We start from the raw sequence: 16196 nt of genomic DNA, 5'->3' as shown, positions 1-16196 counted from the left end.
CTAGATTGCCATTGCCAATACTGTTGTTGCTGTCTGTCTGGCTGTCTCGCGCTCTCTCTCTCTCTGCCTCTCTCTCTCTCTCTCTCTCTCTCTCTCTCACCCCAACTGGTCGAGACAGACGACCACCCACCTAGAGCCGGAGGATCTGTCCTAGGTTTCTGCCTTTTAACAGGCAGTTTTTCCTTGCCCTTGTCGCCAAGTGCTTGCTCATGGTGGTACTGTTGGGTCTCTGTAATTAATGTTTTAAAGAGTTCGGTCTAGACCTGCTCTATTTGAAAAGTGTCCTGAGATAACTTCTGTTATGAATTGACGCTATACAAATAAATAAATTGAATATACATATGCACTCATTATTTTGTAGTGTAAATTATGACACCACAAAAGAAATGTGGCAACATGTAGGAACATGTGCTTTAAGTGATGGAGAAGCAGAGAAAATCACTTTGGAGCTTTTCCTTCAAGAGAAAATTAAAAATAAAAATATTGCTTTTCATAATATTTCAGCTGCCCTGCTACTTAGCAGGGGAAATAGCTTTCAACTGGAAATGTTAGCATTTTGAAAATAGCTATGTTACTGGCAAATATGGTTGGACGAACAGCTATGTGTGGCATCTCCCAACACTGGTCAGACTACCTGGGACTGTCGCTGGTAGTACATAAACCACAGTTTGAGAACTTTGTTCTAGCAAGCCAGGTCATAATGCTGTGACTAGGCTGGACTAAAATCTACAGAATTTAATTATTTGAACATCTGTTCAAAACTTTCAGTGTTCCCCACTCACTGATCTTTGTCCAAAACGCAGAAGGAGTCCAGGAAGGGAAAGTTAGCAGCGATGCTCTCAAAATCCTCTTGAGAAATATAGTCATCATGGTCATGGTCATAATTCCTAAATACAGACTTTTCCAATGACAAGAAACAAATTACTACAATATTATTTTACCCACATGTGTTTACTTCTGTCTATTCTATAGGCATCATTTGGAAATTTTGGATGTTGTCTACTCACATCCACCACCTTCCTGATATGTTTATTGACCACAGAAGGGTCTGGTTTAGTGGTGACATGGGAGGCCCAGTCCAGTGGAGCCAGGGGCTTGTTGGGAGTCGTTGGTGAGGTATGCTGTGAAGAAGGACACACATACACAGGACTCAGCAAATACTCTGTTACACCCAGATTACAGATTTCCAATGCTACAAATACACTATATGGACAAAAGTTTTTGGCCACACGTGTTAATTATTGAATTCAGGTGTTTCGATTAAATACAAAGTCATTACAGTCCCTGTTGGTATAATGGTCAGGCGGTCGAATACTTTTGTCCATAGAGTGTAGTTCAAAAGCAACAAAGTAATATCTTTCTTTTCTTTCTGAATGCTAAATGACAGCACTAGTTGTCAAAAAGAACTATTATGGTACACAAATAGTGTAAAAGGGTCTGGGCACGGTCACTTTCAGCATAAATATAAATTTTGTTGAAACTGTGTGCACTCAGTGTGTGGACTTACCAATGACTTTGTGTTACGTGGTTCCCTTAGCAATGACAGCTCATAAATTTCATCTTCTGTGTAATAAAGGTCTAAAGAAAGCTGAAAACACAGATTTTGGATATTATTAGTTGAAAATTCCTTGAATAAGCTTTCATAATGTATACTGAATATTAGTCATATATCACACTCGTGAGTGGTAGTTGAAAGTATTCCAGTGCTTATCTTTGTGTTGAAGGGATTTGGTGTCCCTTCCTCATTAAGAGTCAAATCAACAGAGCACTATACATTAGAACAACTTTCAAACTGTTTCTCAGCAAAATTTTGGAAGAAACAAGCCTCTGACAAGTCTGATTTCTGAGCAATAAACTGCAATTTTGGAAATGACCAACTAAGTATTCTTGGCCTTCTGAAGCTAATTGCAGCTTTCCATAGTGTCAGTAACAATATTCTGGCTGATAGGTTGGAAAACTTAAACCATAGCTTTAAACCAATTTTAATCTCAGCAATCAGGGACCAATTTCAGAAAGATATTTTAGACTGATCTAAAGTGTTAGACCAATTTTGCTCTTAAGTTTATCAGATCAATAATAAAAGTTTATCACAAAAATAAAAAGTAATCTAAAATGGAAGTCCAGAAGACATACTCTGAATTGAGCTGAGCGGCTTAACACACCTGCTCCTTGCAAAGTTTTAATCTACCCAGAATTCATGGCAAATTAGTCCTACTTAAGATTGTAAGCTTTGTGCAACAAAAATAATTTAGAGTTGGTCTGACTAGTCCAACCTAAGCCATAGTCAGTCAAGTCTATATTTCCCTAAGTTAATAAATTCTCATCACAGAGGGTGAACATTCCATATTAATAAGTGGAAATCACAAATCGCTTTGTTCAACTCAGCTCAAAGATTCATAGTCACTGACTATGTAGTTTGTTCACTTCTTCTCTAAGCTACGTGGTCAAATGCACTTCAGTATGTACATCAGCAAGTAAATACATGACCATTTGAGGCTTTTAACAAGGTAACATACAGCCGAGCTGACAATCACAAGTGCAGTCACCAGTGCAGAGCTCCATTCTAGAATAAGAATATAAGCATATTGACCAAAATGTATCGTATGTTTGTTTGTATGTAACTATTCTTTTGAGAGTGACACAAATTTTCCTCAAATTGTAGTTGTTGGTTCAAGAGAGAACTTACAATGAAATACAGTATATCACAGCATACAGTGAAAAAAAACAGCTTTCCTGCTCAGGCCTTTTTTTTCTTCCCCCCAAATACAAAGCTGTGTGTGCATTTGTTACAAATATGCTTGACTACTGCAGTGACTAATCCAAACCCTCACCGTTAACAGGTAGATGAGGTCCATGTTGGGCTCCACTTGGGCCACTGCACTCTGCAATGAAACTAACTCATTGAAGGTCATGTAGAGCTGATGCATCTTCACCAGGTTCACCTTATTACTGTCATCAACCCAGTCAGGAAAGACTACATGCACTGCAATCAGGTCCTTAAGGTGCACACCCAGGATGGGGATTTTAAAGCCTTGGCATTCATTGAAGGCCTTTCGGTAGCAAGAGTAGTTGTTGTTGGAAGAGACCAACTCTGTCATCTCGCTCCAGATCTGTGGAATTTAAAGTTGTTCAGATATGGCAATTCATGTGACACGTCTAATTTCATAACTAATGATTTTTTAAACATTACATTAAAGTAAATCGAATCAAATGAAAATATCTATTGAAATTTAATTAAATTACTAATATAATTAAATTGATTAATATAATTACCTGCAGCTTTTTATTGACTGTAAGCAGCTGGTAGTGACTCCTCTGGGCTACTTTGAACACCTCTCACACTCAGGAGCTACTTTTAGCAATAAAAAGCTTTGTGTAGGCTATTACTCTTGGGCCAACAACATAGGAGTCTTAAAGTTAGGACTGACAGCCACAGAAAATACCATGTTCTGACAGCCACCTTTGAAGCTGACATGTTAGGAATCTTTGATAATAGAGTTACGTTTTGGATGACTATTGCTTTAATAGATCAGAATCAGAAATACTTTTTTGATCCCGGGGGAAAATTTGTTTGTTACAGTTGTAATAGTACTCATATATAATAGCTAACACAATATATAGAATAGAAATGAATGTATAGATATATACACACATAGTAAAAGTTAAAATGGCAATTGACATATAATAAGAGCCTAAGAAAAATTAAGATAGTAAGAGCCTATATACGAAGTAAATGTGAATCTAAACATATATAAACATATTCCACAGTATTGCTGACAGAAATAAAATAAATAGTAATGAGTTTCAAGATTGTGGTGTTTCAGCATTTATAGATAATTATAAAGAATGACATAATAATTAAGTGAATTGCACGTTGACCTGGGTATTGCACCTTAATCAACTTATTGCACATTAACAGCACCAGTTTAATGACTAGATCAATGCTTTTTTTTAAAGAACTGACACCAAGATACACATTAGGAAGTGAAATTAGCCACAGAGATCCTACGTGTAGAACCTTTGTGGCAGTGGCAAACTCAAAAAGTCAAAGTTGTGATGCATTTATTGTGAAACAGTTCCAAACCCTGGTTAAGATTAAAATTGTTTAATTTTGTCCTTTGTCCTTGGAAGCTGAGGGTGAAGCGACAGAGTCTGCAACTACACTGCTACATGCCACTGAATCCTACACACTGAATCTTTAAAATATATCTACACCTATGTCTACTACATATCTACTCCTCTCTAATAAAAACACACTACTGAAAAGGTCCAGTGTGTCAGATTTAATGGTATCTAGTGGTGAAGTTTCAGACTGCAACTAACTTAAAACTGCTTGTGTATAGGGATGTCCGATAATATCGGAGGGCCGACATTATCGGACATCCCTATACTCACTAAAAAATGTAATCAAGGAATTATCGGTATCAGGTTTTTATAACCAATGTTTGCTCTGTAGGCTTCAGCATTTCCTAGCCTGCATGAACGCAGCATGGAACGTTTACCGGCGCGCGCTAGATGACGTATAACAACAACTACACGCTAGACTGGTTGGTTGCTAACCGTGGCTAACAAGCAAACAATTTAAAGCTGAATGATTTAATATTAACACAAAATAAGTGCAATGCACCTTAAATATTTTACCCTGCTATGAGCTGTTCCTTAACCAAACTAACAATTGGCTTAGAATTTACATTAGCACTCCTTCAGGTGCATAATCGATTAAACACATTAACCAAAGCTAGCGCTTAGCTAGCAATTAACGCTTAGCTAGCGATTAGCTTTAGCGCTCTTTTCAGTATTAATACAATGAAAGTTGAAGTTGTTCTCTTATTTTGCACTGACAGTGTTTACATTTGGAAAGCCATGTTGCATTTATGTATGCATCCAGTGGGGCATCACAATAAAATTAGGCATAATGCGTTAATTTCACAATAGGAGATATGTTATGTTGTTACCTAACAGTTTTGGTGTAAAAAGCCTACATATATTGGCATCGGGTGATATCGGTATCGGAAATTGAGAGTTGGACAATATCGGAATATCAGATATCGGCAGAAAAGCCAATATCGAGCACTTGTGTATAATATTCCATTTATGCCAATAGAGCCTCCTAAATGTTACACACTGGACCTTTAACTATTTAATCATTTAGAGGCACAAAAATGTTATAGCATTGCAACTGCCACTTTTATTTTACATTTTCTTCCCTGGAGGGGCATCCTAGAGGGCACTCATGTTGTATCTATTATATTAAATAAGTGCTTTGTGGCAACCTCTTGAGAAAATGTATGTATGTTTATACGGCGCTTTTCCATTGACCCCAGTATGATGGAGTTTAACTGGAGCCAGCAGATAGCTGCAGTGAAAGGCATTTTGACTCATATCTCAATCCAGACATTGTGGCTGACTGTCTTTACCATTTCTACTTGGAAGGAAAAGTCTGTAACAAAACAGGCAACGCATGTTTATTTGACTACACTGGAGTAATGCATACTCCAGTGTGTGTGGATGTACATAAAATTGCATTCAAAGGCTGGTATTGACTTACCTTCACAACTTCTGGAGCCAGAAAAGAGTGAGTCTCCTTTAGTCGAGAAATGGAGCTGTGACTCAGTCCCCCCACCACGGCCATCAGAGTGTTAAAGTTCTGCAGCTGCAGAAGTTTCTGATGACAGAAAGTGACATGTTTAAGATATCACTTTTGCTTCTTTACTGTTTATCCTGCTCATGGGGCGCTGTTAACATTGCAGCCCCATCACTCCACCATCATTCTCAATTTTTGCATGTCCAAGTGCATAAAGTGTGCATTTCAGCCTGTGTGTGTGTGTGTATAAAAAAAGAGTGAAAGAACAATTTCCCCTAGGGGATTAATAAAGTATTTCTTCTTCTTCTTCTTAATAGTTAAGTGTGTTTTTGCTTAAAATACTTTCTCTCATTAATAGTGTTGCATATTGCTAGGCTATTGCTGTATGCACAATTCAGCAAGTCTGGGTTGAAAACTGGTCATATTCTTTAAAACCAAATTTAGTTTTTCTGCTTTTGTGCAAAACAAAAAACTGCATGCCCTCACTGACAGGTGATGTCATAAGCAACAGCTAAATTGACCATTCATAATAGATAGATACTTGACTATACAAGAAAGATATACATACAATAAAAATATACATTATATATTGTAATATAATAATAATAAAAAATTATTACCATTATACCATCAAATGTTAAATTATTTTCTCCATGTTTTCTACATTATGACTTCCTCATCTCATAATGACAACTCACTATCTCTTAAAAAGAATAGACCCCATAATTACGGGATAACAGGTGTGGCACTTTATTCTGCGACCCACCTGATTATTTGACCTGATAATTCAATTTGATTTTATTTATTTGTATAGGGGGGGGGAAGAGAGAGACAGAGAGAGAGAGAGAGAGAGAGAGAGAGAGAGAGAGAGAGAGAGAGAGAGAGAGAGAGAGAGAGAGAGAGAGAGAGAGAGACACAGCAACAACAACAGTAGCAACAACCACACTAACACACAAAGAATTTCAGCTATATTGCCACTGCAAACATTTTGATCTTACCTTATACGTGCTTTACTTTGATAGTTGTGACCAAATGGTAGTCTTCAGGTTCACAAATTTTAATAGCTGATGCTTGACTTTATATAACTGGAACACTGGTGTATGAATGAAATACTGGCGTCTATACAGTTTACTGTTGCATTTATGTAGGAAAACAGAGTCATATGCAATATGCATGCAAGGGTTCTGTTTTTGGCTGGGTGTTCAGGGTAGGATATGGAAGCCTGGACAATGTGAAACGTATGTGGTAGTCTGATCCAATCAGCTTCCTCCCTGAGGTCTGTTGTCAGCAGGAACATTGCATATACAGTATATTTTAACAGTGTTAGGCAAAGAAAATTATAGCCATGTTTTGTTTGGAACAAATAAACCCCTTGACATTGAAGATGGAAATGCTGTCTTACCTGAGCCACATGGATGTATTTGGTAATAACCTCTGCACGGGTCTGAGGTGTTAGCTTGCTGAGCACCATGAGCTGGACCCACTGCGAGACTCCGTTGAAAAGAGCAATGGAGCGCTCCAGGGTCGGGTTGTCCACCAGGCAGCTATGCATCACATAGCTCTGGTAATCAGTGAACTGGGGATAAAATGGAATTGCAGATTAGATGTCCAGCTGTCAGTTTTCAGTCTAATTTTCAGGGGCCTATAGGGTCCTCAGGTGCAATGTATAGGATAATGATTAAATTGGAAAATCCGTATTATGTCCAGCCCTCCACTTCTGTGTGACTGTGTGTATGTTTGATTACAGGAGTGGAGTCAGGTGTGCAGGAGTCAGGTCACCAGCTGCCAGCCATCATTGTCATCCTGCTCTGCTTCATATACCTGCTCCCCTACTTAAAACTCTGCCAGATTGTAGACTTTGTTAACACCGTCAGTTACGCATCCAGCCTTAAATGATTCACGTCTCTGTCTCTGCCAGATTAATAAACCTCTTCTCTTTTGCCTGCAGTTTCCCAACCTGACTCCTCCCACCAACATAACTCCCTCCAGTCTCATCTGCCTTCTACTTTTGGACACCATTCTTTGGACTGCCTCTCCCTTCACTGGACCCCTCCAAACCCCAGTTACGTTTCCACCTCAACTTTGGACTAATCTGCCAACCCCATCACCAAAACATTCCCATCTCAACCAAGTGATTAGTAAATATTCGTGAATTTGCCTATTAAGTTTAGCCCTTTGGGAGCACCAATGTGCCAAAAAGGCAATCTTCCAATGAGGTAGGAATACATACGTGCTATTGGAAATGCGGCCAAATTAAATTGTAAATTTAAAAGTATTTGTGGGGAAGGTGAGTAGTTAATGTTAACTCAAGCAGCAGCTTTCCATGTCACTATAAAACTTATTCACATACAAAAATTGTTAATTTTATCAGTTCCAATTTTTATCACAATTCCAATAACACCCTAAGTATAAACTTTGTTTTCTTGCTGGCATTTTTAACCTACGACCCACCTAGCCAGTGGAAAAAAGGCCAGTGGAAACAGTTCACCCAGAAGCCAGCTGGCTTCACATCAAAGCTCTTTAGCCAGTGCTTCTCACATAGAATAAGAATATACATAGAATAGAAAGTTGTTGTTTTTTTACATTCAAGCCTTTCAGGGCATTCCATCCAATAGTTGTGAAGAAAATGTTCAATAGAGAAAAATTCAATGTCAAATAGTAAGAGGATCACCATAGTTCAAGGTATTCTTCCTCTGGCAGCTATTTTTGTACAAAATGCAATTCATCCAAGCAGAAATGTTTTAGTCAGGACCAAAGAGGTGGACAGACCCACGAAAGGACCGACAGACCCTTGCACAAAAAGTAAAATCAATGGAAAATTGGACAAAAGCAGACCTGCTTGTAGACATACCGATATCCTCCGGATAGACTTGAACTCCAGGAAGGTGAGATGCTCAGCCAGCTCCATGGACTCCAGGTGGTCAAACAGCAGTGAGGCCTTGCCTTTCTTTGCCTGCTTCTTTCGCTGGGTCAGCTTGCGCATCCAGTCATATGATGGACTACAACGCAAAAAAAAACGAACACAGTTAATCCAGAAACGTATGGTATGCTTTAGAAAATGACACACCAATATGAATTATGGAGGATTTGTAGCTAACTAAAAAGCTGCAGAATCACCACTATGATCCTTCAAGGTTGTAGGTAGTTTAAGCTATGTCTATGTAGGTATTCAAGCCTGTTGTTTAAGATGCAAAACAAGAACAACTGGGCTTCCACTCATTAATGAGGTTGTGTCATTTTGATATTTTAGCATAAGGACTTTGGTTTAGGGTTAAGATTGGAATTGGTATTTATTTTACTTTAGGGTGAGGACTAAATTGCTTGCACAATTAATCTCTTACCCATATACTGATATACCTATACCTATTACCTATACTCATCTGGTCAATAGTTTCTACAAGTGTATCTATATGATATTGGTGTCTTACATGGTGGAGATGTCGAGGAGTTTGAAATGCTCCTCACAGCCAAGCTGGGCAGCCACATCTCTGAACTCTTCTGTTATCTGGATCAGACCCATGTCTAGATTGAACTCAGCAGGGAATGTCACTATCCAGTACCTAAACACAAACATATATATTTGATCAGTATATGTTTCGACACTGAAAAGATGATGAACCCATGACAGAATGGAAAACACCTAATTTTAGCACCAAAAAAACTTTCCACTGAAAAAAAGAATCACTGGGAAATAAAGTCTGGCATAAGATGAAATGAGTCTTGGTTTTCTGTGGTCTTGGGTTTAGATTTCACAGAGGCTAAGACACTGAAGGTGAAATCTTAATGTGGTAGTACCATACCTCATTAAATAACAAATCTTCAGCCTGGTTCTCTGGCAGTTGTCACCATTGCAGTCACGGTATGTGGGGTTAAGTTAAGGACAATTTGATTTGACAAACTAATACACTGTTATATCAACACCTTAAGCACATTAGTAATAAACTTTAAAGATTAGCTGCTGTGTGCGGCTGGCTGACAACATCATCATTTACAATCTTATGAGAAGCCTACATGTCTTCATCTCTCAGCATTTCTTTGTGTGGCTATTGCTAATCTGATTTGATTTTGATGGCAGATCCTCATCATGCTCATGTTTAAGTCAAGGTTTTATAATAGTGTGTCTAACTATTAACTTTATTGAAACAGATAATGTATCAACCACAACCACAGTGATTGGTCAGGTTTGTGGAGGTGAGAGAGTAGGCTAGGCAGGGTTTGAACTTCTTCTCTTTGTTGTAAGGTGTTCGGTCTAGGCCTGCTCTATTTGAAAAGTGTCCTGAGAAAACTTCTGTTATGAATTGGCGCTATACAAATAAAATTTCAAAATTTAAAATTGAAATTGTAATTCTTCATACAACTACTTCTTTCATTTTTTTGCGTGTACATCCAAGTACATCACCAAGAATAGTTTTGAGGAATTGTACAATCATTATTCATTGTGTCTTAGCCATAGACTGTGTAATAAATAGTGGACAGAGCCTTCGGGTCTGTGAAGTGAGACCAATGCATTTAAGCTGCATTCTTTCTAATGGCCACCAGGACTTGTTGGTAGCAAAAAGCAGTCCAGTTGCATGTAATGTAATAGATAATGACCCTACTTCTCACATGAGAACACAGAGCAGTAGATAAGACATCATTCTTTCCATCTTTGAATAAAGATGCAATGAATTATGCTTGTCAACAAAGCTCTAAATGACCTGGTTTAAATTAAATTAGCAAAATAATAAACAAAGTAAGATTTCCTGCAATTTATGCAATTGGATTAGATAAGGGATTATTTTACAGTGTGTTGAATTCAAAGCGCATATCCACAGCTAGCTGAAATAATAGTACTTCAAGATATTGCATATATGCATTAATGATATTAGGCACTGTGTTGATGTGTGTTAGCTGTAGTTCTGTATGCTTTCGGCCATATCGGATATATCATCAGTAGTTTTCCAGCCAGATCTGAGGATGTAAGGTACCAGCGATGCATCAGCAGCAGGCTGCGAGGAAGCTGGTTGGTCTGCAGCTCCCCATTGTCATCTATGAAGAGAAGTGAGTCATAAAATGTGCAAATTCAAATTTATGTCCATGGCGGAACAATAATCATGTTGTTTTTGTTAAAGGATCATTGTAGGATTATTATTATTACAGCAAATATATAAAACAATTTGCGACCTACATATGCTCTAAAACTCATGAAACATGGCACATGTCAGTGGTTACAAAAACTGACATGCCATATGGGTCTTACACATGGGCGTGGCAAAATGGCTTGATGGTGCCACCTAATGAGCAGCTTCATAGCCATGCTTTACATAGTGGGGCGGCTGTGGCTTAGAGGCAGAGCTGGTCGTCCACTTATCGGAAGGTTGTTGGTATGTTCCTCCTGCCATGTGCCGAAGTATCCTTGAGCAAGATACTGAACCCTGAATTGCTCCTGATGCTGTGCATCGGTGAGTGAATGGGCATGAATGCATTAGATTCTGTTCGATTGGCTTTGCGATCACTGAGTGATCATTTCTGCTTGCAGCTTCAATATTCAATATTCCATTTTTCCCATGAAAAGACCAGTCAATACTAACAAGTATTGTGTGTGTATCCAAAGCCAGATATATCTTCTTTCTCTGTGCCATAGAGCACCATTGTTGTCCTTCAAAAAGAAATTCCTTCATTAACATTAACAGACAGACAGACAGACAGACAGACAGACAGGTGCACAGCAACAACAGTATTGGCAATGGCAATCTAGCAGGACCGTGGCAGGAGACTCCACCAGGATCGATAAGAACCTGCGAGACGAGAAAGCACAAGAACTCCGGGGAAGAAGTAAAGTTAGTAACATGCATTAATGGGACATGAATGAGTGCAGAAAGAGAGAGGAAGAGAGGAGCTCAGTGCACCATGGGAAATCCCCCGATAGTCTAGGCCTATAGCAACATAACTAAGGGATGGTTCAGGACTCACCTGATCCAGCCCTAACTATAAGCTTTATCAAAGAGGAATGTCTTAAGCCTACTCTTGAATGTGGAGAGGGTGTCTGCCTCCCCGAACCACAACTGGAAGCTGATTCCACAGGAGAGGAGCTTGGTAACTGAAGGTTCTGGCTCCTGTTCTACTTTTAGAGACTATAGAAAACCACAAGTAGCCCAGCATTCAGAGAACATAGTGTTCTAGAGGGGTAATAGGGTACTATGAGCTCTTTAAGATATGAAGGGGCCTGACCATGAAGAGCTTTATAGGTGAGGAGGAGGATTTTAAATTCTATTCTACATTTTACAGGGAGCCATTGCAGAGAAGCTAGTACAGGAGAGATGTGATCTCTTTTTCTAGTTCCTGTCAGTACTCGTGCTGCAGCGTTCTGAATTAATTGGAGCGTTTTAATGGACTTATTGGGGCAACCTGATAATAAAGAGTTGCAGTAATCCAGCCTTGAAGTAACAAATGCATGGATTACTTTTTCTGCATCTGTCTGTGATAGAATGTGTCTAATTTTTGTAATATTACGTAAATGAAAGAAGGCAGTCCTGGAGGTTTGCTTTATGTGGGAGTTAAATGACAAATCCTGATCAAAGATAACTCCAAGATTCCTGACAGTGGTGCTAGAGGCCAAGGTAATGCCATCTAGAGTAACTATATCTTTAGACAGTGAGTCTCTAAGGTTTTTGGGGCCAAGAACAAGAATTTTGTTTTTTTCTGAGTTTAACATCAGAAAATTGCAGCTCAGTGATTTGACCAGCAGTGGACTTGTGACTGAAGGTAAGGCTACATCTGTTAATACAGTTGATGGTATATGTTGTACTAATAAACATAGTTAAGGCTAGTCATATTTAGCAGCGTAGTTTAGCAATTCTACCCTTCAGTGTAGCATAGCAGTGTATACGAATGATAAAGTTTTATTTGGCAAATCGGCTAAGCTTGAGAGAGCTTTTTATTTGAGTCAGCATGATACATCTTATGTGTTTAGCTGTAAACTACATTGTTGTTTGTATGTATTAAACTGGATACATATTAATAATTTAGCAGGGTACTTGACTGGCCCCTCCTATTGCCTGGTCTTTGGTTACGTTAAAATTCTAATTTTTTCCGTTTGTGTGGTCTACAGATAAATAAAGAATTCCAGAGAAAATGGCCAGACTTGACCATTGCACATCAAAAATTAAGGATGTAGTCTCATCAAGGACAGGAGCAACAGGAGTGACAATCAGACATATAAAATACATGCTTCTCCATGTATGAAAATGATTAGGCTTATCTTTGTTGACAGTCACCAATTCAGATTATATGTGGTTAGTTACTTTCCTTTGATCCTTTTTTTCCTTTTTTTTTTTAAAATAGCCCAATACAACTGAAGTACACAGAGACGTAGCTAACCACTGCCTTGGAGAGAAGGAAGAGGACCATTCTCAAAAAGTTTAGAGTAAGTAATTCAACATCTTGAAAGAAAATTAAATCCACAGTAGGCAGTGTAAATACACAGGGCAGAAACCTGCTCCTTGTCCATTAAAGTTTTAAGTATATTACACTTCTGGCCACACCCCAATCTGTAATATCATAACAATGGTCTGTTCAGATAGCTGTTGACAGCATGGAATGGGAAAATACTTTGAATATATTAATAAATAAATGTATTTTTTCTTATAATTTGCTATACAAGGAAACTGTAGCATTTGAGGCAGGCCTCAATAGACAACTGATGAAAACTGCCACCATCAGTGACCGGTCCACCCCAGAGTCTGACCATATGACAGCAACCATCATGGTCGAGGGATCCAAAATCCTGGAGGGCAAATGTGTGTCACCTTAAAAATATTTTGGTTATTAAGTACATGAAACTTAAAATGCCTTTTAAATAATATGGGGAAACTATTTGGAACAACTTAATTTCATGAATAATCAACTTAAAAACTTGTGTTTAAGCTACCAATTATTTAGTAGGTGGTAATTAAAAATACCTGTCATTGTAGAGGAAAAGCTAATTCGCCTTACTTAATATAGTTCTTTGGTTGCGCATAAATTCATTCTATGTAGTCACAACTCAAAATGAGAGATGGAAACTGTTAACTGTGTTAATTTTCTTTGTTGAGCCAAGACATTTGTTTTTAGAGTGTGTCAATGGCTGATTGTTGACAGGGCCAGCTGCAGATTCAAACACTGTTCTTGTGGTGGGAGGTTTTGGTCCTGATGAACCATCAGTTGTGGAAAAACCTAGGCTCCTGCTGAGCTGGGGGACTGGATGAGATGGAGCTGGTGGAGGGTGGTCAAAGGGGGTTGGGATTATAGGTTCTATGATAAATCAGTGCCAACAGTGGTTTAAAGGCTCACCAAACTATGTTGGTGCAATCAATTAATTTTAACTATCAAAGACTATTAATTATCAAAAGATAATAGAAAATGACTTTAATTAACATTTAAATTCCTCAGGGCCCCATCCTTAAATAATATGTGTATGCTGAGGTTTAGAGCCGAATTTTGGTGTGTTGGTGTGTGAGTGATCTTAGATTAACGATGCCGGTAAAGGGAGTTAGTTGCATGCAAAGACTGTGTCTGTGTGAAGCATAGCATTAAACTAACCTCACCTGCACTGTCTCAAAGACTACACTTACTACAGTAACCAGCGTTAATCATATCATCACAACAACATAGTAAAAACACATCAGTACAGTAACATTAACAATAATTAATGCTTACCTGTTGACACTGTTGAGTTATATGAAACTTTCTATGCTCAGTAGTTACCAACAGTCCATGAAAGGAAGGAGGAAGAATGGTGCTATCCATTTGCCTCGTAAATCCACCGGCCGAGTTAGAAAGTGTAAATCTCGCAGCTATATATATATATATATCTTGCGACATTTCACCGAGACACACCCCCTTTTGGTCGTAATTTCAGCCATCCAGCTCGGTGCTCCTCAAAGTACACCGTGGTGCGTTCGTTAATCGCGATTTGCAGCTCGAGAGCGACGTCACATCCGTGTTTGAAAACGAGTAACCGCGGGTTTTTGCGTTCTGTTTGGCACACAACACGACGAGCTTGGTTGCAATAGGCAGTTTGGACGTTTCGTAACGTTTATAGTGATTATCGCCGTTCTCGACCTTTTCACGCGATTTCTCGCCATGAATTCACCTCAGGGCATATCTGTGTTCCTTCATTGAAGGATCGTACAGATCGTCCATCTTCCTGTTTCCGGTTTGTGGCGCTCAGCTGAAAAAAAGAGTGGTGCGCGACCTCGCACGACCGTTCCAAAATCCTGCCAGCGAGATCTACGTCTTTTTGACGTCACGTTGTCGCACGACAGGTCGGAACGGCGAGTATACACGAGCCTTGTGTATACTCAACGATCCTTCAAAGAAGGAACACAGCTGCCCAGAGGTGCCAGAATTCTCGCCATGAATGTTGGAAAAGGGGAAATTGGAAAAAAATAAAATAATAATTTTTCCTCTTCTTCTAGTGTGTAGAAATAGCAAAGTCGGTAGCCTTTTCTCAGTAGGGACACCTCTGTTCAGGAGAAGACTGCAACTATTGTCGCGACCACCACTCTCAAGTATAAATAGTTACACTATTTGCAATTCATGATACAACTCTAAAAGACATCTGTAACATCCCTATCAAGTCGGAAATTAAATACCTTCGAGTACGCCTAACAAAAGACCAAAAACAAAGTCAATACTTGAATGTAGAAAATAAAAAATAAAAGAGTAAAGCCAAATTAAATGTATGGCTCCAAAGAGACCTCTCAATACTCGGCCGAATTTACCTAACCAAGATGGAATGTTTATTAAGGTGCATTTACCCAGCCTACTCTAATGCCATTTCAAATAAACTAATCAAATCTATTAACCAAATTAATCTGAATTTTATTTGGAGAAACAAGCCACACTATATGAAAAAAAGCAATATGATTAAAGAAATTAAAGATGGTGGTTTAAAAGTTATTGATTTTGATTGCCTCAATGGAACCTTAAAAATGAATTGGCTGAAATCTTGGCTCAAACATAGCAACTCATTTTGGTACTGTGTCCCAAATTCCCTATTCAATAAGATTGGAGGTTTAAAATGTCTTCTTATGGCAGACTTCAACATCGACAAATTACCTATACCATTGTCAGAGTTTCATAAACAAATTCTATTATATTGGAAAATGCTATATGTGCATAACTTTTCACCTCACACTACTATGCTTTGGAATAATAGATATGTTTTATACCGAAATAAATCATTATATTATCAGGATTGGTATGAGAGGAATATATGGTCTGTAGTTGACTTAATGGATGCCAATGGTAATCTCTTAGATTATCAACAATTTTGCACTAAACATAAATTCAACCCTTCCAAATCAGACTTTATTAAATTACAAAAAGCACTTCCTTGTGGATTTATATTTCTAACAAAAAATATATTGGCCCACCAACCTATAATCACAATTGGATCAAACAAAAAATAGTTTTATTTCCAGCTGCTATCTCTAGAGATGATGTCACTTTCGGTATGATCTTGCAAAACAAAAATGATGAACTCTGTTGCAATGTAATCCTTTGTCTAGCCAAATTTTTCATCCACAAGAATAGAGTTATGAAGTCATCACCCAAATTTATTGTCTTCATGAATGAATTTCAATTGTAC

At 38.3% G+C, this 16196-nt stretch overlaps 1 protein-coding gene across 11 annotated transcripts in view; it reads right to left on the bottom strand.

Annotated features, from left to right (window-relative positions):
• The window catches only part of rasgrp3 (RAS guanyl releasing protein 3 (calcium and DAG-regulated)), a 55123-nt gene that overhangs the window by 7534 nt on the left and 31393 nt on the right, over positions 1-16196 (bottom strand). For 6 of the 11 annotated variants that reach the window (XM_051423323.1, XM_051423260.1, XM_051423249.1 and 3 more), the window contains 10 exons: positions 10510-10612; positions 9385-9447; positions 9013-9144; positions 8436-8583; positions 6987-7160; positions 5549-5665; positions 2832-3110; positions 1508-1588; positions 1008-1121; positions 783-898 (listed from right to left, as the gene is read on the bottom strand). In XM_051423323.1, coding sequence (XP_051279283.1) covers positions 783-898; positions 1008-1121; positions 1508-1588; positions 2832-3110; positions 5549-5665; positions 6987-7160; positions 8436-8583; positions 9013-9144; positions 9385-9447; positions 10510-10612 — 1327 coding nt within the window. The other 5 variants (XR_007887510.1, XM_051423334.1, XM_051423304.1 and 2 more) reach the window with 4 other exon arrangements.

This window comes from Dicentrarchus labrax, unplaced genomic scaffold, assembly GCF_905237075.1.
Source record: "Dicentrarchus labrax unplaced genomic scaffold, dlabrax2021, whole genome shotgun sequence".
In the NCBI taxonomy this organism is placed as follows: Eukaryota; Metazoa; Chordata; class Actinopteri; family Moronidae; genus Dicentrarchus; species Dicentrarchus labrax.
Note: the sequence above shows the minus strand (reverse complement) of the source record. Positions and strands in the feature narration are given on the sequence as shown.